General features: G+C 36.7%; 1 protein-coding gene across 1 annotated transcript in view; it reads right to left on the reverse strand.

The window, feature by feature from the left end:
- Positions 1-25,183, reverse strand: part of UTRN (utrophin) — a 433,433-nt gene that overhangs the window by 122,076 nt on the left and 286,174 nt on the right. Inside the window, 1 exon segment of the mRNA XM_023750172.1 lies at positions 10,990-11,162. Within this exon segment, the coding sequence (XP_023605940.1) occupies positions 10,990-11,162 (173 nt within the window).

Genomic DNA, 25,183 nt, shown 5'->3' on the forward strand with positions numbered 1-25,183 from the left:
GACCACATTTAGATGTTTGAAATGCATCCAAAAAAGTATATACTTTCTCTTAGCCTAATAATCTTGTATGACCGACTAAATGTTCATGTCTAAGAAAGAAGCCAACTCTTTGTAAAAAAAAAAATAAAACTAATAATAAAATTATAGTTATTATAATACTATTGACCATGTTTCTTAATAATATATATTATAGATATAATTTCCTGTAAGGAAGTTATTTTGAATTCAGAGTACATGTTGGTACTATCTATCAAAATTATAATGTACACCTCCATACCACAAAAGCGTAAACATGAGGCTTTTAAGAAGAATGTGCACAACATAATGTAAAATTGTAAAACCAAGTTTCTGTAGTTTATGTGAAGTATATATGCACATTCAGAATAATATTTTCTCATTTCATCTATATACATGAAGAGAGGGATAGAGAAGAAAGAAATTATATGTATAAACAATGTTTAGAAAGATGTATACTAGCTATGGTTACTAGTAAGAACACAGTAAACACCTACTTTTTATGAATTTTTGTAACAACAATATTTACAATAGGCCCATATTACTTTTCTTCCCAACAAAAACTAATTAATTTTTTTAGGAAAGGAAATTGCTAATGTCCTGATTTCTTTTGTAACCAAATAAACTACTGAAAGCAGACCATCACCAACATTTACATCAAAACTTAGAAAACAATAAGGCATTACTTGGACAGAACATTATTTGGGTTAAGGCTGACTGATGTCCAGTGACAAATGTCCACTGTGAATGAAAACAACTGAGCAGAAATCACTGATTGTAGTAGTTTATAGTCTGCTTTAAGGGAAGTCTTTGTTTTAATAATAATTTCTATTTTTCACACAGAAGAGTACATTCAGATACTTAAATTATGAACTTCACAATCAGGAAACCAGGTTTAGGAAATACATTTTTATGTGATGAAGGCTCCAATAACAGCCAAGGCCTTTGAAAATAGAAATGCAAAGAACAAATTTGTTCATTGTTCCCATAAGGGTCTTGGAGAAAACCCACGTATCCAGTCTCCAGCCCACAGCACATGGGCTGGATTTGAAAAGACAGATCCATCAGAAACAAATGCAGAGACTCAAGGAATCAGCATTTAGTCAATCCTGCTTCACCCCAGTGGACAGACTGTGAATGTGGACTTAAGCACTAATCTGCGTGAAATGGAATTACCTTGACCTTTCAGATCAAAAGGGCAAGGCTGATAGAGACAGACGTAAGCCTTGTTCCGCAATAGTTTGCAAAGACTAAGGATTTAGGATGAGAAAAGATTTGGGGCAACACCAGGTGCAAGAAACCTCTGTTGATCAGGTTTCATATCCTCTCAGACAGCAATTCTCACCTTGACATTGGCATTAGGATTTCCCCTTCCACAAAGCTGCTTTTTTACTGAGAGATATTAGACACGGCCACTACTGTCCCTCAGACCTACCAGTGACTTCTTTTTTTGGACATCTGATCTACTTGAGGCTCTGTCTTAAAGCTGAATTATCTGTTCTAGATAATTCAAACAGATATTTCCCCATTGACCACATTAGGTGGTACTCCCAGAAACAGATCAACAATATCGTTTCTTTGTTTAAAAAGTTCATAATCTTTTCAGAACTATAAGTTATTGATCTCTAGCTCATCTCCAGTTCATAAAATCATGACTGTAGTTCATTGGGCAATATTATTGTTTAAAAGAAAAATTTCTCTAAAATAGTATGAACCACCATTCAGTCACATACAAAAAGCCAATTGTCCTGTAATCTATTTTTAGTTCCACTGTCTACTGGCTAATAGAAAAAGAATTAAAATTATATGTCTTATTCAAAAGAGCTAGGTATAAAATAATTTAAAAAATAAAATTTAAATACAAAAAGAAGTTTATGGTATTTTATAGTTCTTTGAGAATTGTATGATTAAAAATTTTATTTTATTCTCTTGCATTTACAATCTTTTCTATTAATTCCATAGGTGCTATAATTGACCTCACTTTACAAAATTGTTCCTTTCTTTGAGTCGCCTCTTTTTCATATTTATCTTTTTAAAAGTTAGTTTTTAATTATAGTTGACATACATTATTATATTAGTTTCAGATGTAAAACACAGTGCTTAGACATTTATATACCTTACAAAGTGATCAATCTGACAGGCCTACTACCCACCTGACACCATGCATAGTTATTACAACACTATTGACTCTATTCCCTATGCTGTATAAAATTGTTCTTTAATGAGATTCCAATTCTGCTTGAGCGCTAGCTTTTCTGTGTTCATATTGATTAATTTTAGGCCAAATATGTAATTACCTATCCCTGATAAATAATGATTTTACCCGTCACAGAGCAGAACTAAATAATTTCAATTATATTAACTGAAAACCTCTCTGAAAGTTAAAAACTATTTTGCCATAAGTACATTTGACTGATCTGATGCAATTTCTTGCCAGTATTTTTAAGTATAATTTTTTTAAAAAAGACCATTATAAACCAGAGTAGAAATCAGAGGTCCTTAGTAAATCAAGAAGTGTTTGACACTCTGTGTGCAAAACACGTATGCACATACCCTGACCTCTTATTTTATTATTTGATCCTGCATCTTCAATGTCTGTAGTTAACTCTTTAATCAATAACAAACCAGACATTCCTTTGATTTCCAGTTACACACTCATTGTATTGAAGAGCATGCAAATGCCTTTTTCAATGCAATTAACTCTTTTCACTGAATAGAAATAATAAAATTGATCATGGAAATCTATGGCACTTAGCACCTGAAGAACTATTTATAAAGAAGAAGACAATACTTTTATAAAAGATATTAAAGTGACTTTGAAATTTAAAAAGTCAACATTAGTATATGTACTTCTCTGCATCTTTCTTTTTCCATAGTAAAAAGCAACCTGATCTGGCAGAATCTTTGCCTGGAAAATCTGTTTTGGTTATTCTCCAATGGACTGTAACTGTGTTTAGTGGATTGCTACCATATGCCCAAATAAATGCATGCTTCCGTAGTAGCCTTCAGTGTTCTAGTTTCAATTTAATTCTTTCATCTTACAAGATGAAAGCTTTTTCTTGGGCAATGGGTTGAATGCTTTGCAAGAAGAAACCTTAAATTTGTGTATGATGTTAATTGTACTTTCTCAATTTGTCTCTAGACATTTTAAAGCTTACATTCTCCCAAGACTTTAGAACCAGTCATCAATCATGTTTTCAGAATCTTCACGTAAAACATTTTTTTTTATTTGACACATATCTGTGGGCACTTACATTATAGATAATTGACTCATTATCCTAACTCTCACCTGCTTCAGTTCATTCTTTGGTCATCTGACAGCGGCAAAATAATAAATACTTTCACTGAATGAAAGTATTTATCAACCTAGGATGATGTCTACTAAATAATATGCTTTATAAAAATTCCCTCTTTTTAGATTGAATAATTTAATTTACAGCTGACTAAACATTTGTAAATGACAAATTATTTATAAAAATATGCAAAAAGTTTTTAGAAGGTAAAGATTCATAAAAATGATAATTATCTAAGTATACAAATTATCCCAAAAAATATATAAACACTTCAACAGCTGATAGCTCAATTGATGTTTCTTTCTTATCAGATTTAACCCACTGGAATTAATAAATTATTCAAAGTGTATATACATTTTTTGGGACACCCTGTAGTAGAAAGTATCCTGCCATTTACTTTATTTTTAATATTTTTATTTTTGAAATACAGTTGACATTAAATATCATATTAATTTCAGATATATAGCATAGTGGTTAGGCATTTATATAATTTATGAAGTGACCCTACCATAAGTCCAGCACCCATCTGATACCTACATACTTATTACAATATTATTGATTATATTCCCAATGCTGTACTTGACATCCAAGAAAGAAAAATGAGAAAGGAGGGGAGGGAGGGAGGGAGGCAGGCAGGCAGGCAGAGAGGGTGGGAAGGAGGGGGAGAGAGAAAGAAATGATGTATTAATATTTATTTTAAATCACCAAATGCCTCTTCTTTTCAATGTTTTTTCAAATAAGTTTTTAGTCCTTCTCCCAGTATACAGATATGAAAAAGAAAGGAAACTTTGTGAGTAAGGAGGGGCATTTATTAAAATAAAATAGTTTTTTTCATTTATTCAATACAAACAAAATGTATGTAGCAACCACTCTGATATCAGGTACTACACTGCTTCAGAAATAGAAACTTCAAAGGTCAAGTTAGCAGAAAGACAAGTAATCCAAATGCACTCTGAAGTAGGAAACCTACCAACTCCAGGAGAGAACTATGGCTGAGAGAAAGAAGAAGCTATGGTGAGACTGTGGAATACAAACTCAAGCCCAAGCTCTTTGCCAGATAGACATGTAGACATCTGGAAAGCAGGTCTACCAGAGAGTATATGACCCAACCTAAGAGGAGCAAAGACATACTATCCCCTATTGTGTGAGGACTATGGATTTAGATGTCCAACTTGGCATTCTCACAAAAAATCAAATTTATTTTTAGTTTATGATTATAACTCATAGATTATAAGTTAAAGTTGTAATAAAAGAAAATACCTTTGTTAGTACAAAATCAACCAGTAACATCAAAAGAGGATTATTCCTGCTCCCAGTAAGAGAATGAAGACCCATTAGGAAAAAAAGTGAAGTCCTCAGAATTCAGTCTGTGCTGAAGGAACACTAGAGCTGGGCTTCCAATATGGTCGCCACCAGCAACATGTGGCTATTTCAATTAAATTTCAGTTAAATAAAATTTGAAATTCAGTTCATCAGTTGCACTAGCTATGTTTCAAGTGCCAACATGTCATATGTGGCTACTGGCTGCCCTACTGAAGAATGCTGATGTAGACCACTTCCATCGCTGCAGAAAGCGTAGGGCCCAGCACCAAACCAGAGAGAAAAAAAAAGAAGAGAGCAGCAGAACCTTTCTCTATTAGACTTGAGAAAAGGAAGTTTTAGTAGTTTTACAACATGCTTAGCAAAATCAGTTACCTAAGATTAAAAGTGAGTCAGTGACATTGTAAAATGCGGTAACATTAGATGTAATGACGATGTTAAAGGTTAATATTCTCTAACAGCTTTTTAAAAGATGCCCTGAATTTTTAAGAGGCTCATAAAAGAATGGGATGATAGAATTTTGTCTTTGAACTCTGTTTTCATTAGATTTGACAATTTCACTGGCCTTTGAAACCATATGTTAATAAGGACCTATATTAAACATCACTAAGCTGATAAGTAGATATTTAATTAACATAACCCTAAATTAAATAAATGTAATATAAAAATTTAAACCATGTCATTCCCATTACTGAATTTATTAGTATATTTGCAATTCACATTTTTCCAGGGAGGAAAAAATATTGTCAAATATTCTTAAGAGCCTATCTCCTAGCTGAAGTTTCAAATCATTAGCTATCTTCTCTTACGCTGTTCTAGATATAATGTACAACTGAATGTATTGGTTTTTAGCACAAAAGAATATTTGGTACCTTGGATATTAGTATTTAAAAGTTTAATCATAGTCATCTAACGAGATTATAAAATAATATTTACGATATTAACCAAGATACTGAGCCAAATATTATTACATAGTTCCAATGACCACACCATGGTCCAAGGAGGTAATGTCTGTAAAGCACTTAATGTAGGTCTGGCACATGGATGTTTAATAAATATTAACTGTTATTATGATCTTTGGCAGATATTCTCTTTATAAAAATGATGATAAATTAGAGCAAATGCCCCCTGCTATGACAATATTAACTTTATCACAATTAAAACACAATTTAAAATTCAAAACGCACAGAAGGGGCATTTATCAGATGGCCTCACTCCCAGAAAAAAAAATGAAACAAGACCACCTGCAGAGAGGGAGTGTGGGAGCTAAAGCAGAATCAAAGTCTTTTAAAAATAGGCATGGTGGTGAAGATGACAGAACACCATTCAGCATCACAATACCAATTCTAAGTAGAAAGGCTCAAATTGAAATGATATTTCTTACTTTCTAGTGCAACCTGTGGGTCACGACCCCTTTGGGGGTCGATCGGCCCTTTCACAGGGGTCGCCTAAGACCATCGGAAAACACATATATAATTACATATTGTTTTTGTGATTAATCACTATGCTTTAATTATGTTCAATTTGTAACAATGAAATTGGGGGTCACCACAACATGAGGAACTGTATTAAAGGGTCGTGGCATTAGGAAGGTTGAGAACCACTGTTCTAGTGCAACACTAAGTAATCCAAAATTAAGAGCAGGAAAAAGAGAAGGTGTGATCATCAGAATGTCAAAGATTTAAAAATCAGATGGAAAATCAAGGGGGGAGAGGAAATTTAAGATCCTGACATCATTGAAATGGCTTCTGATGGAATCCAAACTGGCTAATAGGATTGATGAGTTTGAAAAAACGAAGGGTTTAAGCAACTAAAGATGGGGACAGAGATGGGCAGGTTTAGGAAGAAGGAAAATAAAAAGAAAGCTAAGAATTCAAAAGTTGAAAATATTAAAAAATGTGTACGTATTTTTAAAAAATCTAGTTGTAGTATTGTAGATTAATTATATATATAGGACAAAACTATAAAGTTGGATAATAGTATAGAGGTGGTCCTGGTATATAATAAGGTAATGAAAGAAGGTCCCCACTTCATCAGATCCATAACTTTAATGTGAAGGAGAGTTGATTTACTGATGATACTGTAAGCAATTCGGGTTTTATACAACAGAGGGCTCTTCTCTAACTAACATGGAAAACAGTGGCATTGAGATGCACATGGGCAGGTGGAATGTAGTAAAATAATGCATGTGCTCTGGAGAACAATCTGCCCTTGGTCTCTTGAAGATCAAGCGTCTCAGGCACACCAAGGTGACATGGGGCATGAACCGAATCTTAGGTAGGGCCAAGTCTATGGGACTTGGAAACAGAATGGGGATAAAGACTTTTATAGATAAAGTAAAAACAGAAACTTGGAAGTGAAAATGTAAAAAATTATCAATATCCACACCCAAAATGACAACTGAAGAAAAGATGGAAAAGGAAAGGGAAGTCAGATGCTTAAATTAATGAGGAAAGTAGGAGAGTGCCCAGCAGATCAGGAGGAAGCAGGAATTAGATGGTGAGAGGGTAGACTAATGGATGTATTCACTTCTAAGGAGAAGTTGTTGACATGGAGAAGCAATGCTTTGGAAACAGTGAAGAGGCTGCCACTTCTCCCTGTTATCAGCTGTGTGGCAGGACTCCTGTTCAGCCAGTGTTCTGCGGGTGCCATACTAGAAGTCTTTGGCTGGCATTCTGATTGTTTGGTATCCATACCAGTTGCTAAATATGCAGATTATTCCCAATGTCTGCCAGGTGAGGAAAATGGACACATTAAACTTAAATTTAATTAAATTTAAGTAAACCACGCAATTAGGGGGAAAGCCAGTTTTCAATTATAAAGAAAAGTGATGGAAGAACTTACAGAAATATTAAAAGCACAGGAGATTTTGTTCACAAGAGAAGTCAGTGTTAAGGGTAGACCTTGCTTTAAAGGAATGAGCAAAAAGCCCGGCCGGCATAGCTCAGTGGTTAAGTGTCAACTTATGAACCAGGAGATCATGGTTTGATTCCCAGTCAGGACACATGCCAGGGTTGTGGGCTTGATCCCCAGTATGGGGTGTGCAGGAGGCAGCCAATTAATGATTTTTCTCTCATCATTGATGTTTCTATTTCTCTCTCCCTCTCCCTTCCTCTATGAAATCAATATATATATATTACAAAGGAATGAGAGGAAAGAACAGAGAAGCAGAAAATCAGTGCTTAACAGGCATCATTTTCAGTAAGGACTGAAGGAGGCAGGTGTCTGGGAGATAGGCTGTTTCTGCATATTTGCTAATGAGAAGAACACTTCCTGCCTTGGGTAGGGATTTTCTCACTAAGCACACTTCTGGCCTCTTCTCTGCCCCTTTATTCCCTCATTCCCTGGAGAGGTAGAATGAGGAATCTGATCTTTAAATCTGGGGAGTACTGGGTGTGCTTAGCTCAGCCCACCCTTAACTCCTGATAACAGGTCTGTAGATACTGAGTTCTTTCTATTCTTCCATGTAGGGAGTTGCACTCTGGAAACCACCTTGAATTATAACTGCTAGTAATTTCTGCCTCATTGTGGGGTTCAGTGAACAGCCCCATTTACCTCTTACGCTAAGATCTATCCTCAACCTCAGCAATTCACATGACACTGTTATTCCTACTAGAGGCCTGGTGCATGAATTCATGCACCAGTGGGGTCCCTCGTCCTGGCCTGCAGGATTGGGCCGAAACTGGCTCTCCGACATCCCCAAGGGGTCCTGGATTACAGGCCAGGCCGAGGGACCCCACCGGTGCATGATCGGGGCCGGGGATGGACTGAAGGAGGGTTCCAAGGCATGTCTGGCCCATCTTGCCATCCCTCAGCAGCAAGCTAACCTACCGGTCGGAGTGCCTGGCCCCTGGTGGTCAGTGCACGTCATAGCGAGCGGCTGAGCAGCCTTAGCATATCATTAGCACATTACGCTTTGATTGGTTGAACGGACGACTGGATGACCAGAAACTTAGCATATTAGGCTTTTATTATATAGGATTAGCCATACTTTTGTTTCATATTTGTTCAGAATCCAGCTTTGTTGGGGACCTGCTCAGAAATTCCTAGTGAATAAAGGTAGAAAAAGATGGAGTAGAGAAAATTTCTATGTCCTTGGAGCTGATCAGTGCCAAACAGAATGGTGATCAATGAGACTAATAATAGGCTAAGTAACCTGCCCATGGGGCCACAGCTGATAAGTGGCAAAGCCAGTGTTTAAATCCAGGCAGCCTAGCTCCGGAGTATAACATTAGAAACACTATCCTCTACCACTTCTCTCTGAGGTGTGTTTCCCATATGAGGGCCCACTACTGAGAATAATAAACCATTTTATCTTTTATGAATGTCTAAGTAATGATGAATATATTCATAAAATTTATTTTGTCCATTTTTTGAAGATAAAAATGAAAACTATATCACTCATTACTTTGAACATATCTAATCTATATGAAAGCAGAGAAAGGTCAATCTAGATATAGATGGAGCCAGGCAGCTGTTATAGACTCATGATACTGTTATGGGTAATAATATAGTTATAGCCATATGTTCTCTCCCCCCGCTTCCCTTCAGAGCAGTTACTTGAGAACATGAGACTGTGTAGACTCAGTTCTATTTCCAGTGCCTCACTTCCCATTCTGACTCTTTAGTCCTCTGCAATCAGATTTTTGCCTCAATCACAAAATGATCCTGGCAAAGTCATCAAAGCCCTTCTAATTACAGCTGGACGCAGCAGCCCTGACCTTACTCGAATTCTTCAAGCAGCCAGCACTATTAACTAAGCCCTTCTTTCTGAAACTCCCTCCTCTTGGCTCTTGACAATACTCTCCAGGTTCTCTTACTTCCTCAAGGACAGCCACTTCTCAGGTTCTTTTCTGGTTTCCTTTCCTTCCCCTATTCCTTATGCACCTGGGTTTCCTGGGACTCTGTGCTGCACCCTCTTCCATTGGCATCCTCTTGCCTACTCACAGTGCTTACCTGCCACCTCTGCCTGGATACTCCCCATCCCACCATCTATTTGGCCTACAGTTCTCCAACGGCTACTGGTTATTTGTTTCTAGGTGTTCTGCCAGTGCCTCAACAACATGAATTAAGTAACAAGTCTCCCTGTCCTTAGAACTGTGTTTATCGAATACATCCTCATAATTGTGTGGGAGGGATCACGACAAACTCAAATCTAATTATGTTCAGATTCCATCACCAATGGACTAGAATGTGGTACACACAGGTATTCTAGGATTTATGACTTTAAAAATTAATTCACAATAATAATCATTGAAGATTTCTAGTCTTTGTATGCTAGTTTTAAGAAATCACTGAGCACCTTTATGTAAAAAAAATAATAATAACTACATTGAACAGGCTTCACATAGATTAAGGACCTATCAGATTATCCTGTTCAATCTTCACAGCAATCATACAAATTAAATAGTTATATTTTATGAATTTAAAAACTAAGGCTCAGGGAGACTAAGTGACTTGTTCAAGATCAATAAGGTAACTTAAAAAGTCAAACTCAAGATCATTTGGTTTAAGGTTGTACATTTTTCCATAAATCATACAGTTTCTGAACTTTAAAAGAAACTGATTCAGGTGCAAGATCTTGGTCTTTCCCCAACATTTGTTTTTGGATGTTTGCTCAGTTACATGATCTCAGTTTCTTCTAAACTTATATTCACCATCTATTAAATATAATTCTAAAATATTCTTGACTCTCAATAACAATAATACTTGTCACAGAAGTATTTTCCCAAGGTCCTTTCCTAGTCAGCATTCTGGTCCTCAGATTCATCTTTATTTAATTTTACTCTCTGCAAATGCAGACATGAATCATCAATTTTCCATTTTAGTGTCCATAAGCAATATTTAATTTCTATAAAACATCTTCAAATTGGATATACAAATAGCATGATGAGGCAAAACATGTTCATTGCCAAGAGTCCAAAAGATCTAGATTCAAATCCTGGCTTGGCACTTGTTAGTTCAAATTCTTGGCGAGTTCCTCACATTCATTAAGCCTGTTTCCTCATATTAAGAAAGAATTTTACTATTGACCTTACTAGAATTTTTTGAGTACTGAAAAAAGTAATGTTTGCAAGGATCCTAACATAGTACTTGCCTAAGGTAAACAAAAATTATCAGGTGTTGGTAACATTATAATTGGTATCATTAGGTTGAATATATGCAAATATATTGTGAATAATCAAGAACAGATGGCAAAGGGCACCGGACACTGATGGAACTAAAACTAGGACTTTAAAAAAATAGTCTTTGCATTTAAATCTTAGGGTATTTCTGGGGAAGTAGCTGGTTCTCTGTCTTATATACAAGAGTCATGAAACCCCCTCCCCATTAGTTGTGTTCTGACATTGATTATTCTGACCTGATGCTAGCAGATTTTGCTTTCAAGTCGTTCCACCTTTGGTTCATATCATCGAGTCGATGTTGAAGCATAGTAGCCTCTTCAGAATTTCCTAGTGCTTTTACCATCTTCTGCCTGTTCCCATCAATACTTTTAAATATGTCATTGTGGGCATCAATTTCCGCCTGGATGTCCTAAAGATAGAAAAGCAGAGATAATGAAAATGTTAGGTATTAGTGTCAACATTACTTGGGATTGCTATACAGAGTTTTATCTTATATTTCATAGATGAGGTGTATTTTTTAAAGAAAAATAGTTAATTTCATCTTAAATGATAACAAATTCAAGTGTTTCCACAATTCTTACATTAAAAATAATAATCTTTAAATCTTCAATACCTTGATTCCCAAGTTCTTAAAAATAAAATACATTATAACCTTAATTTCATGTATTAGCTAGTTCGATTCAATCAAATTATTTATCCCCTTTATATATGGGTAAAACTCCCCTCAAAATATGAAGTTTTACAAAGGTTGCTGGATGTTACATCCTTTTAATTGCTTTGTTTTCTACAAATTTATTAATTGTTTATTCTTTCAATCTAATAAAGTTTATTTCTACAATTTTTAAAGAACATTTTCATAAAAATGTCCTGTTTAGGAAATAAAAACTAATTGTAAAGTAATATTTCTCCTATTAAATAGATAATATTTTATTTATTTTTATAAAGTAAATTTTAGTGTAGTTTAAATAAAATAAAAAATTATTATAAATTAATAATAAAAATTTGTTAAGACTTTGAAGAAGCATTTTGTCAATATGGATCAAAGAACCTTAAAACTGTTGAAATTGCCCAGCTGGTAGTTGAGCACTGACTTATGAACCAGGAGGTTACAGTTCGATTCCTGGTCAGGGCACATGCCTGGGTTGCAGGCTCAGTCCCCAGTGCGGGGCATGCAGGAAGCAGCCAATCAATGATTCTCTCTCATCATTGATCTTTCTATCTCTCCCTCCCTCTCCCTTCCTCTCTGAAACCAATAAAAATATAATTTAAAAAATCTGTTGAAATTATGTATCCTAGGAATATTTATGTATAAACACATCTATTACATTGATTGTTTTAAAACTGAAAAAAAGTGGAAACTATCAAGCACTCCCACTTCTGGGAATATATCCAGAAGATATGAAAACACTAATTCAAAATTATATCTGTACCCCTGTGTTCATAGCAACATTATTTACAATAGCCAAGACATGGATAAAACCTAGGTGTCCATCGGTGGAGGAATGGATAAACTAGTTGTGAGATATATATGTGGGAATGTTTTCTATCCATAAAAAATGAAGAAATCCTACCATTTGTGACAACATGGATAGACCCTGAAGGCACTATTCTAAGTGAAAGAAGTCAGACAGAGAAAGACACATACTGTACAATCTCACGTGGAATCTAAAACAAACAAACTCAGAGAAAAAGAAATCAGACTTTTTGCCATTACCAAAGGTGAGAGTGGGGAGAGGAGAAATTGGAGGAAGATAGTCAAAGGGTACAAGCTTCCAGTTATAAGATAACTAAGTACTAGGGATGCAATATACAACATGATGACTACAGTTAACATTGTTATATGACATATAGAAAAGTTAAGAGAGTAAATCCTAACAGTTCTCATCACAAAAAGACTTTTTCCTTTTTTTCTTTTCATTTCTTGTTATTGTATCTATATAAGAAGATAGATGTTAGCTTAACCAATTGTGGTAATCACTTCACAATATCTGTAAATCAAACCATGATTCTGTATACCTTAAACTTATACAAAGATGTATGTCAATTATTTCTCAAAAAAGCTGGGAAAAAGTGGAAACTATTATAACACATTAATGGTGATATAATAATCAAGTTTAAAAATGGAGGATGCAAAACTATATGTTATGTTAATTTTAAAGTTTGTGTTTAAATCAGCATATGTATTTCTATATCATTGCACACAGATACATTTAAAAAGCTGTAAGCAATAAGTCAAAATAGTATAATCTCTGTAGAAGAGGATCAATGATGATGTTAGTGTTCATCAAAAGTTAGGAAGAAAATCAACATCTAAAAAGTGATCAAAGAAAAGGAAATCAGCATACATTGTTGTTGTTGTGTGTGTGTTTTTTTTAATTTAACATTTGATGGCATATTTATTTGGACAAATATACCAACAGCACCTAAAGGCAGAAAACTATCTTAATATGTCTTCTGTATCCTTCACAGTCTCTGAGCCTAAAATGAAAAGATACAAAGAGATAACACATAGATAGATACATAGATAGATAGATAGATAGATAGATAGAAGACAGACAGAAATTATGCATCCTAGGAATATTTATGTATTAACACATAATAGATGCATAAATGCATGAATGAATGTATGAATAAGTTCATCTTGACTGACTGGCATATCAGCCACTCTAGCCCCACCAAAAAAATCAGATAATTAAAGAATTATAATGGAATATAGTAATAATTTTGTTTAATGTCTTCATTTAAAAATTTTAACAAGGGAAACTTAAAATTATTTAGAAGCCTGCATTGCAAAATCCTGCCTAAGCTTTTCGCTGGAAATTTAGAATAACAAGCAATTAATGAATCATGCTCCTTCACAGATCACTGTGCAATGATTCACTGGCGTTTTAAAATCAAGATGCCAGCATGTGAGGCTGTCAGATTATGACCCCAATGTAGCATCAAATGCTAAAGTAAATTAAAGTTTCCAAGAAGTAGGGTTTACTCTCACTGCTCAGCTGGGAAACTTGCTCTAGAAAGACTTACCTCTGTCCCCTGAAAGCCTTTCTGAACATTACACAGTACAAAATGGTTACTGATAATTAGTTATGGGAATGCAATCCACCTAGAAGCACAAAGCAATGTTCTTCCAATCATTTAACATAAGCCAGTCATGTGCAGAGAGGGGCCACAGCAAGGTATCCAAGCCATTAAACTAACACTTGAGAGCAGAAGAAGTATTTTAAAGATTCACTGTGAGGCTTGAAACCTATCTTCAAACAATGTAAACAAGGGTTTAGAATTAAAGGACTAATGTTTTTCTCTAAGTCAAAGCACCATCAAAAGCCTAAAATGCACCCTTTCTGAAGAATCTTCCAGAAGACAATTACAAAAGCTCACATCAGCTCACTGGTCAACAGTTAGTCTTTCTGAATACAACACCCACTGCCCAGAACAAAACAAATTCACCAATAAAGGAAAACATTGATGTATTTGCTTACTACTTTAATCACTGATATTTTAATACCAATTTTTCCCTTAACTTGACATATCTTTAATGATACAACCCATAGACGTATTATAAGCAAACACTTCATAATGTGTATCACATACATTTTACTTCTTTAAAATGTCCTCTAATCAAGTAGTGGCCCTAATTATGTAAGCAAAACTATTTCTTTAGATTATGATAAAAAGGACTGTTTGAACCATCCATAGGAAACAGATTTAGAGAGTACCACCAGGAAGACTTCAACAACTAAATTGGTGCTAGAATGGATTCATCCTCTCTGGGCCTTGTTGACATAATTTTGGTTTATTTTTGCATGGCATATTTACCTAACCCTACATGGACACAGCAATGTTTTCCCTGAAGGAGTCCTGACCCCTTTCCTGAAGGTGAAGAAGTAAGGTCAGCAACAACTTCCCGACTGTATCCCAAGGCGCAGGCTAGATCAACAACGCTAACCATTCAGGGAAAGGAAGTCCACTGTTCCTTGCAGAATAAGACCAGACTTCAGAAACAGTTAGGACTGATGATCAGGAGTCAGCAGGATTATGGCCAGAGTTTTAGGTTTTGAAAATGAGGAATTATAACATCAAAAAATAGGTATTACCTAAAAAATAATACAGCAACCAGATAATATCATCAAGGGTCATTAGTGATATGTAAATATACTTTGAGACAGTTTCTAAGGCTGCTGATGAGTTATTGCAGTTAATTAGTCAATTTATAATTAAAATTAATTTATTTACTTCAATGAATTATCCAATCAATAATTGATAAGCTACATTTTCTTTCAACAATTAATCTCATGGGTTTTAACCACTCTATTAAGAATTATGAAATTGCCACTTGGTCTGCAGTAGCATTTATTAAGAAATCAATACCAGTAATGTTTTTCCCATTTCCTGTGATTATAAATATATGTTAGACAACAGAGCAGAAAAAAATTTAAATTACTAAGTGGAACAAGCTTACAATTAACTGCACTTTAAAGATAATTTGAACAAGCCAACTTGCAATGACAAAGAATCAATAAATGAACAAATGATATTTTAAATTCCAGCATAGCAAACACTGCTATTGACAAAAATATTTTTCACAGCGAAGAGTTCCAAATTCTTGACTCTATACCAATTGTTACTAAAACACACCAAATACTAGTGAATTAAAATACAACAGCTTTCCTTCCAAGGTGCACTTTATATATCAGGTCTAATCTGCATACAAACACAAGTTACTAAATGTATCATGTAGCGAACTATTACCCCACCTTAATTATCAAAACCAGATAGTATATTCAAAACTGAACAGGCCTGAAAACCTAGTCAAGGATTTTTCATGTTAAATGTTTAAATCTACATTCATGGGGCACCTGTTCCTCTACGCCTCACCTGTGTAAAGGAGTTCTTATTGCCCAGAAATCTCTCAATTTCTTCCCCTAACACACACACACACACACACACACACACACACACACACGCACACAATCTCAGTTATTTCCTTATTTTAAACTTATCTCTTAAGTCCCAGCTTAAATGTAATTTCTTCAGGAAAGACTTCACCACACCCCAATTAAACTGGGGCTACCTGTATTCTTATAACTCCCTCTACTTTGCTAAATCACCTACATGTACTAAAAAAATTCCTTATTTAATGTCTGAGTCCTCCCACCAGGCTGGAAGCTCAATGAGGGGAAGTCTCCCTGTTCTCCACTCCATCCCTGAACTCGGTCCAGTGCCACTTCACAAATATTTACTAAACACTGAATGAATGAATAAACCTTGAAATTGGAAACTTACAGTGTCTTCAAGGACACATTTAAATATTACAAGTTGAGCAGTAAAATATAGCTTCAAAGTATAATTTTAAGTTAGTCATCATAAAGGAGGTAAATGCCTTTAAGGAAATTTTGTACTGAGTGGTTTCTCTCTGTGTTGTCACTATGGGAAAAATATTTTCACAAAAAGAGTGATATTCGGATTCAGACACACACGCACACCCTTAGAGAACCACCATTATCATTAATCATCTAGTAGCAGAACTGCATAAATTAATAAAAGGCAACAGTCACTCAAAATGTTACTGAGCTAAAATTGTCCATTACTCTATCTTCTTTGACTACTAAATAAATGGGAAGGTACACAATGCCAATGGCTGAAGTATGACAGTATATTAACAGCCACTGAAGCCGTCAGATACTTCCTTTATGAAATAGTTTCAAGCAGAAACTTAATTCGTTCAAGTCAGATGGCAATAAACCAACTCACAGGCTGGATTTCAGAGAGGCGCGTTGGTGGACCAGCTTTCTGTGTCAAGTCAACTCTTCAACCTGGATACACTGTCCTATGCTCACCCCTCACCCCTCACCACTTGGTTAGGTGTCTAGGACCTGCTTGCTGGCAGGTACATCTTGTCACAAGGTCATCCTCTTCTGGTGAGAAGTTTGTCTCAACCTCCCCTTTTGGACCACTCTGGGTAACACATGGTTCCTATCTATTGGGGTTTCCTGATCCTTGGTGAGCTGTCACCCTGAGGAAACAGCAGAGAACATTTCCTGACTCCTGGACCTCAAGGACTCCCAGCATTGCCTTTTCTGGTGCTAGGAGATTAGGAATGAGTATCAAGTGCAACTTGCCCTTCCTGTCTATGCTACCAAATCACAATCCATGCGTCACACGTTTTGGGACTAGAGAATTAACTTGGATCTCAATCATGTGCCATATATTCATTTATGAACAAATACCCAATATAAATCATAACACCCCTGGAGTTCTCTAAAATTAAATAATAGCAACCAGAATTTACCTCACAAAGAAACTGCTTTCTAGAAGTTAGGCTGAAGGTCTGCTGTCTTCTGGGGTTTTTGATGATCGACCAGTCTACAACTTTGCAGATTAACCATCATTGGAAGACCCAACACTGTCTCAACCTTGGACCCTAGTTTTCTTAAAGCCTGAAATGGCTTTAAGAATACAGCCAAATTACCTTTATGCTATGACAACCTAAACAACAGACTGAACAATTACAACTGCTGATATGAAAAGTATGAAATCACTGAGGTTAGAATTCTCTTTGGAAGCAGATCACTAATATAGGAAAAGACAGGACTATTATTCAGCTTCTGAAGGTATCATGTGGCTTTTGCATGACAGCAGTGAGCTTGGCCTTTCCCTAGAAATGGCATGACTGCTTTCAGAGTGGGGGAAGGCAGGCAGCTGAATTTGGGAGGTGTCAGGCACTGGTAGCCTTCTATAATACCAGCTTTCCTGGCAATGAATCATTGTAGCAAGGGCTAAATGTATGAGACGGCTTTTGTGAAAATACACAAAAGATTTTTTTTTAATACTTGAGTTGAAGAAAAATACATTCATGTTTGACAACTTCCTACAAATGAAATATGGCAAAAAGATTAGGTTTCACATAGATTTTCATAACGGCGTCTAACACAAAAATAAACATGTGAGGAGAACTTCAGGCTGTGAATTGCAGCAGGATGGTTGCTCTAAATTGGCTCTTTGTCTCAAAAAAAAAAAAATCCCAAATCAAGGCTTTGATAGGAATAAGCTAGCAGACTACTTTCACTGTCAATACGACTAAGAATAAGAAGTATGCAGACATTAAAACTTCGGGTTTAAAAGAGGAAACAGACTCACAGGACCAGAACTTGTCACTTTGTCAATAAAATGGCCAAAAGGCAGAGGCAGGTTCCTAACCTCTGGTATCTGACCTGGGCTTTTAAGACTATCAGCAGCAATTACAATACAAAAGTCCAACTATTGCCCACATTTACTGCCTCTCGGGGTTCTCAGTAATGAATTATTCATGTAACATATACCCTATACCTTTTTAGGAAGAAACAGACAAATCCATGAAAACCAAGCTAACAGGCCTCTTTATGGCCATAAAGTTTGTCACCTGCTGTTACCAGCTGCCATAAAGAAGATACTCTCTCCCTCCTCCACCCCTTTTAAACGGTGAACAGTAGACTGGGAACCATCCTTTGCTCTCAGGAATTTAGGTGCCTAACAGCATATTAAAGCGAGAGGTCAAAGTGCACCCTGTGTTACAATCCTTCCTTCTACAGTTGGGGTTGTGGGGGGAGATGGGGGAGGCGGGTGCATCCAACCAGAAGTTGAATTCTTCTTTCTCTATATTCTGCCCGTACACTTTCTACCATCATGAGGCAGGCAATAACAGCAACTCTTTTGGAAAAGCTTTCAAAGTTTTCAAATGACCTGGTTTTACGCCTTTTCTCCTCTGGCAACTGTAGTTTGGTAAGAAAAAGCCCACTGATGCCGTCAATGACTCCATACAGTCTTGCTTATATTTGTACTTGCAATGAACACCGAGGATGCTTGGTGAAAACCACTGAGCACATCTCTAACAATGGATCAGTAATTGATTTATGCACATAGCGAGTCCTTCGCCTCTTTTTCCTTTTCTTTAAAGGCTCGAAGTTGAAAGAAGGTAGGTGCTTGGCATCCAAAGCCTAAGGCGGGCAGGAGCCCATGAGCCGCACATTGAGGTTTTCTGTTTTGTTTAACTGTAAATGTAAGGTAGCATTTGGCAGGCTAGACTGAATCCCAGCGCGTGCCAAGAACTTTCCTATGGAAAAAAGAACTAAATGCAAAACTAATGATCCAAGCATTCAATCTCCACGGTGCATGCAAGCACTTTGTGTTTAAAACAGACACACTCAGGAAGAAAAGAAAGACGTTTAAGATCAGATGCACCATCGTCACTGGGAGGCATCTTCTCACGACTCTCAGAACTGAATCTTCAGGAAAAAGGGCTGGGAAGGCAGGGCTGGGCCACGGCAGGGAGACAGACCTGAGGGTAAGGAAAACAGAACCCGTGCCTGATGAAGTCAGACTTTGGCATGAAAACCCAGTGTTGTTGCTGTTCTTTTTCTTTTTTCTCCTCCAAAATAACTTTCAGTTAAATTGCCAGTGTCTTGAGTACAAAAGATCTCTTCTGATGTGGAATTCTGAAACTGACAGGCACCAGGAGAAGCCTCCTGACCAAAGGAAAGAATTGCTAATTTGCTCTTTAGTGGAAACAGGCAAGTTTTTACCAGGCTATCAAACCAAGGATGCCTTAGAAATCACATTAAATCACCAGAGTCAATAGAATAGATGCCATCTAAATGTAGAGTAAAAACAAAAGGCAAGAAAAGGAAGAATGGAGGAAGCACATTCATGAAGTCGCCTTCTGCATACCTTTTCAAATCTCGTCAGCAGTTCCCGTAAGCTGAAGTTCAGACCAATCATCGTCCAGTAGCCCTTGAAGTTTACATCTTTCCGGCAAACTTCCTTCAGACAACAGCGTTCGATTTCCACACACCGTATCTTTTCTGGCTATACTTTAAAACCCTTTGTAAAATCCTTTACAAGCCTTGCCCTTGAGCTATGGTCCATGAGCAGCAGCAGCTTGCGCTGGGACATGTTAGCCACCCCAGCGAGGGTCCGTTCTTTCATGGACTTTGGAATTCGCAAGGAACAGACCTGCTTCTCCAATTCCTGGGAGCTGTGTTCCACGAGGCTGGCATGCTCTCCTCTTTCTCTGGGAAGCCCAGGATTCCCTTTTGCTCACCTCACTAATGACCTGCAGCCCACAACTGGGCTCTCCTGGGCCCCAAGCTTAGAATTTGGTCTCAATTACACACAGCAAAAAGAAGCTATATCCTGGAAACTTGCATGAGAGAAGGCAGGAAAAAAAAAAAGAGAGAGAGAGAGCCAAGTATTACCAACTTCCTCCATTCAGACTGGTTTCAGAAAGAAAAAGAAAAAAAAATCCTGGGTAAAGAGCCAGTTTTCAAAGAGCATGTCTTATGTAGAGTTCCAACAGCAAGGAGTGTACTCTTGTCTGAAGAAACACCCAAACACGGGACAAGAGGCCACCGGTTTGCACTCTCCCAGACACCGGCAGCCTGCGTTGCTATGGTAACCACCAAGCTAGTTTCAGTCCGTTTCCCTAGGTCAGGCTATGCCTAAGGGATGCTGTCAGTGCAACAAAACCACGCCGATGGTAAGTTGTTCTATCTGTCCGGAGAAAAGTTCCAGCAGTGGCTCTCATGACCGGGGATCATTTGCAGAGTTTGTGGCAGGGAAGCAAGGGCAGCCAGCTCCAACAGCATCCCTGGCCGATCTGACAGTGGTGGGGTAATCCACTGCTCTTTCCAGCAGTTGTTTATTATTTTAATCAGCATCCTCCCTTCCACCACCCCTCACACAGTTTGAAGTGAAGCGCACTCCCACTTCCTGTAGGCCTCCCTGCCCCAAAATGCAGAACTTGCTCTCAAATGGTGTGGATCCTGAATGGATCCCAGGATTCATATTCCAATTTGGAGCCCACCCAGGAAAACAAAAGGGGGTAGGTGTACAAGACAATACAAGGCACAAAACAAAATATGAGTGATCAATTGGGTTATTTCTGAAAAGGTTTTAACAGTACAATGATGGGGAAAATAAAGGAAAGTCCCTTTGATCTCATTGATGACTCTAAGAGCCATTCAGGCTTGTTTTCATGTGGGGAATTCACTTGTTTGTGAAATAAAACTTAAGTGAAACTACTCCAAATGTGAGTAATCGCCAGTTACTTTTAGATTGTTAAGTTATTACTGGTTCCCAGAGAAACACTGTCTCCCACAAAGTTGTGTAATTGCTTTAAAGGAAAATGTTCAATCCAAATGATATATTCTTTGGACATCATGGGTTACATAGCTACTTAGTATACCAATAAAAGGTTAAGTGCAACAGATGTGTCCATATGAAACGTATTTCTCTAGCTGTGTGCAGTTTTGTTATAAACATATAATGCTTTTAAAAGTGACACCATCACAAATGGAAAGTTAATCTTAATATAACCAAGTTTACTCTGCAACAGGGCATAGAGCAAAAAAATTAGAGTATGTATCTCCTAAAAGGCTATTTGAAGTACTCAAATATCAAAATTGTTAACATTCATTTAATCATATACAGATAGAGTTTCCACTAACAAAGAAGAGAACAAAAACCTGCCAGGGAACATATATAATAATAATTACTACTTTTTGGATTTGCACACCATTTTTCTTTCCATTTCATTCCCAACTTATTTTCATATCAGTGTTTAAATAGCATGTGTTCTACATATGCGAATCTATCCAAAATTTAACAAGCTTTTAAAATATTTTCATCATTTATTCATAAAACTCAACATGTCCCCAGGGGCACATGGCTTTATGAGGGTTCTAGCAGAATGTGTTCCACCTCCAAGTGCCCAATTCAGATTTATACACAGACGCTGTTAACTTCAAAAACAAGTGTTGTAAATGAATGATAACCCAGAAATTTATAAGTAAAAACAATCTGTGCACTTTGGGTTCACAACAACAACAACAACAAAAATGACACTGACATCAGCATGAAGACCAATCCTCAGAAAGGAGAGAAGAAACAGAGAAACTGACCAGGCTCACCCAGTCAGTGAGGGCTCTGGGGCCACATGCTGAGAGATCTTTCAGCAGCAACAAATAAACTCTTTACATAAATACAAAACAGAAGGAACCACCAGCACCAGCCCCACCACAAAAAAATAATACTAAATAAATAAATAAATAAAGGAGAGAGAGGAAAAGAACAATCTTTCTCAGCTGGGCAAACTTCCAGCTACCACCCAGGGTGCTGAATGACTGTGATCAGAGACTTGTGCAAACACGTAATCCCCTCTGCACGTATCCGAAGACTGAATTAAACAAAAACTGTGAAACAACAGAGAGTACTACCCTAGTCTTTCTCTAAAGTAGACTTTTAGGTTTAAAGGGTTCTGACATCAAGATAAGAACAATATGTCATTATTAGAGCTGCTAATAGCTTATAACCTGATACAAGGCTGACCTTTTGAGGGAGTCTTCCCAAAAGATAAGAGCAAGAGAATTTTTATCACATGATAGGTACCTGTGTTCTAGATGGGACAAAAACAAGATAAGGAAAGAGTGGAGTCTCCAGAAGTCACTGTCCCTGTACCAACTACCAGCTTCTCTGACATCCTGGGCAAATGCCCCATACCCATTTCTCAGAACTGACATCCTCAGCTCAGGCAGAAAAAAGAACGCAAAATAAAGCTTCCTTACTTACAGTTATAAAATATCAAGAACTAAGATACTGATGAACCTAGATATGATGCACACTCTTTAGGAGGAAAGTGAGGGGGGAGGGGGAGCTTTACTTAGTGGATCTTTATGGAACCATCCAAAAATTTGTTTTTAGTTCTCACCTAATTTGAATAGCAGGGTAACTATACTCTCAATAAAACACTGGAAAGCAACTAAAATGTGATTTTTAAAGCATCAAAGACAAGTAGATTATTTATGTAAATTCCAAAGATATGCTACAAAATTCCATTAGCTAAATATTTAATGTATTATTCTAAATTACTGTGCTCCTTGATGACTGAGTGACTTATTACAAATGAGACTTATAAAATGTAACTGTGAATTGCTTTAATAACTGAGCTCATTCTACCATGTATTTGTGTTTGATACCTATAAGTAAGTAACTCTGTATACAAAATATCATCTTGGTAATATATTTTACATCTCCATAGCCTCCTTTTTAACCAAACACCTCTTTGATACATTATCTCCTATAATCCTGTAATCATTAAAACAAACAAACAAACAAAAATAGAGGCTTCCAGTGAAAGCAATACATCACCAGAGAGACAATAAGCTGAATGATACAATTTGAAGGAGTTTACATTTGCAAGTCCACACTAGTGTGTAAATAAATAAATTAGGCACTAATCTTCAAGAGATAGGATAAATATAATCCCTACAACAGATCCTAACATAATCCCTACAACACCGAGTATCCTGAAATTCTCTAGTGAAATACAGTCATCCGTGTCTCAAACACAGACACCTAGATCCACAAGACAGTGAAGGTTACAGAACCACCAAACAGCACAGAAAAACTCAACAATGGAATCAATGAAATCTAAATCTAAATGACATAATAAAAACCACACTCAATGTCCCGAATGAAGAGAGCTATATATCCATATGGCTTTGGCATAAACTTTCAAAAGCTAGGCTACTTTTAAAACTGCTTATGATTAAAAACTATATAAAACAATTAAATAAAAATAAATAAAAACTATATTTCATCTAATTGGCTAAAAATGGCTTACTTATTTAGCAATTTCATTGAGGCAACAGAACATTAATCTAGGGTTCACTCAAATACAAGCAAAAAGAGCCGTCTAAATGCTCTGTTGAAAGATAATCTATGTCTCACCCATATGGTGGATCTTAAAGTACTCTTCCTGCTACTCAAATTTTTAAAAGCTGTAAAGATAAAGTATGTTTTCTATGGAAAACCAAACAGCTTCCTCTTTATATTGGTCAATATGAATAAAAGAAAAGAAAAGAGAAAATGAGAGAAGAAAAGTAAAAACTTGTAGGAGACCTCTAAGGCGAAGCATATGGAGGTCAATAGGTGATTACAAATAAATTGGTACATCATGGCTTTATTCACAATGAAGCGCTTCAGGCATGGGTAGAAAAATTTACTGGTTATAATCCCATTCTGACTCCAGGGGAGATCCAGGTTATGATGGCTTTAAAAGGAATATGCACAATTCTCCTTTTCATAATGTTTCTAAATCAGCATTTATAATTCAAAAATAAAATAGCTTCAAGACCCTAATCATGATCTGCAATTTCCAATTCATTGCCTACTGCCGCTGTGGTTCTGTTAAGGGAGACTACTCAATACATTGCAGCTTTCTAGTTAACATCAGCTAGCAACCAAGTCTGTCAGCTGGTAGCTATTTAAAGTAATATACAGCCCTAAAGGGCAGAAGGTTCAATCTGAAATGGAGGCCTGAGCCCCCTGATGAAAGGCGGAACTCTCCTTTTATCCCAGGAAGCTCAGATAATATGCTTTGGACACAAAGAATTATTTTTAAAGTTCATCTCTTCAATAATGTCATCTAGTTTGATAACTATACAGGTGGCAGTTGGGAAATAGAAATTATAACTCATATGGAAAAAAATTCAACACTTTCTATATTTCCAAAATCTATAGCCAGAAGATCCTAACCAGACATTTTAAAGGCACAAAGAGCTTTTTCTTCTAAAGGGAGTGGATAGGTGGGGTGAGGACTGAGGAAGAGAAACCCCAGTTGATCTGCTTCTGAATTAGCCAACCAGGTGCAGGGGTCAGCGTTCAGCAACCTTCTAAATATTTAATGATTCAGAGAGCACTTTATTAGGCGACTAAAAATAAGGCCAAGACAAGTTAATGTTTCAAAACCATATCCTTCCTAAGAAATATGCAGCATGAGACAAGAGTGAAACCATCTCAGACGGCCAAGCCTCACAATTCCAGATGTCTACTGATGGCTCGAGCCTGTGGGGTGCGCGCAGGGCTTTGGAGAAGTTTCTTAGAGGTTTCTAAAGGATCGTTCCAACTTTCCTCAGATCCCAGATTTAGAGAAATTAAAGCCAAAATTAAATTACAAATTGTAATAATAACAACAAACATGTCAAGATAAAGCAAAATTGAAGGTGCTGTTTTCACTCACAAGTAAAAAAAAAAAAGAAAAGAAAAGAAAATGGTACTCTCCCGGAGGGCATTATTGCTGTAATCTATAAACCCAGAGGAAATTCACTAACCCCATGAGAGCAGTCATGCTTCTGTGTGTAATACCAGCTTTTCTGATGCTTGCCGGCCAACCCATTCAGAGCTGACTTACTGCTTCAATTCTGACCCATGCTCCTGCCATCTGCCTGCTTAGCATCCGAATTGGAATTCTCTGCAAAATCACAGCCTAAACTTCTTCCCCACTTTAATGATGGTTCATCTTCACTAATCTCATCAATAACCAGTCAATATACTTACACACAAACCACTTATATTTAACAAATGTGGCTCCCCAAAAGTCATAGACCATTGTAA

This window comes from Myotis lucifugus, unplaced genomic scaffold (genome assembly GCF_000147115.1).
Source record: "Myotis lucifugus unplaced genomic scaffold, Myoluc2.0 scaffold_11, whole genome shotgun sequence".
NCBI lineage: Eukaryota > Metazoa > Chordata > Mammalia > Chiroptera > Vespertilionidae > Myotis > Myotis lucifugus.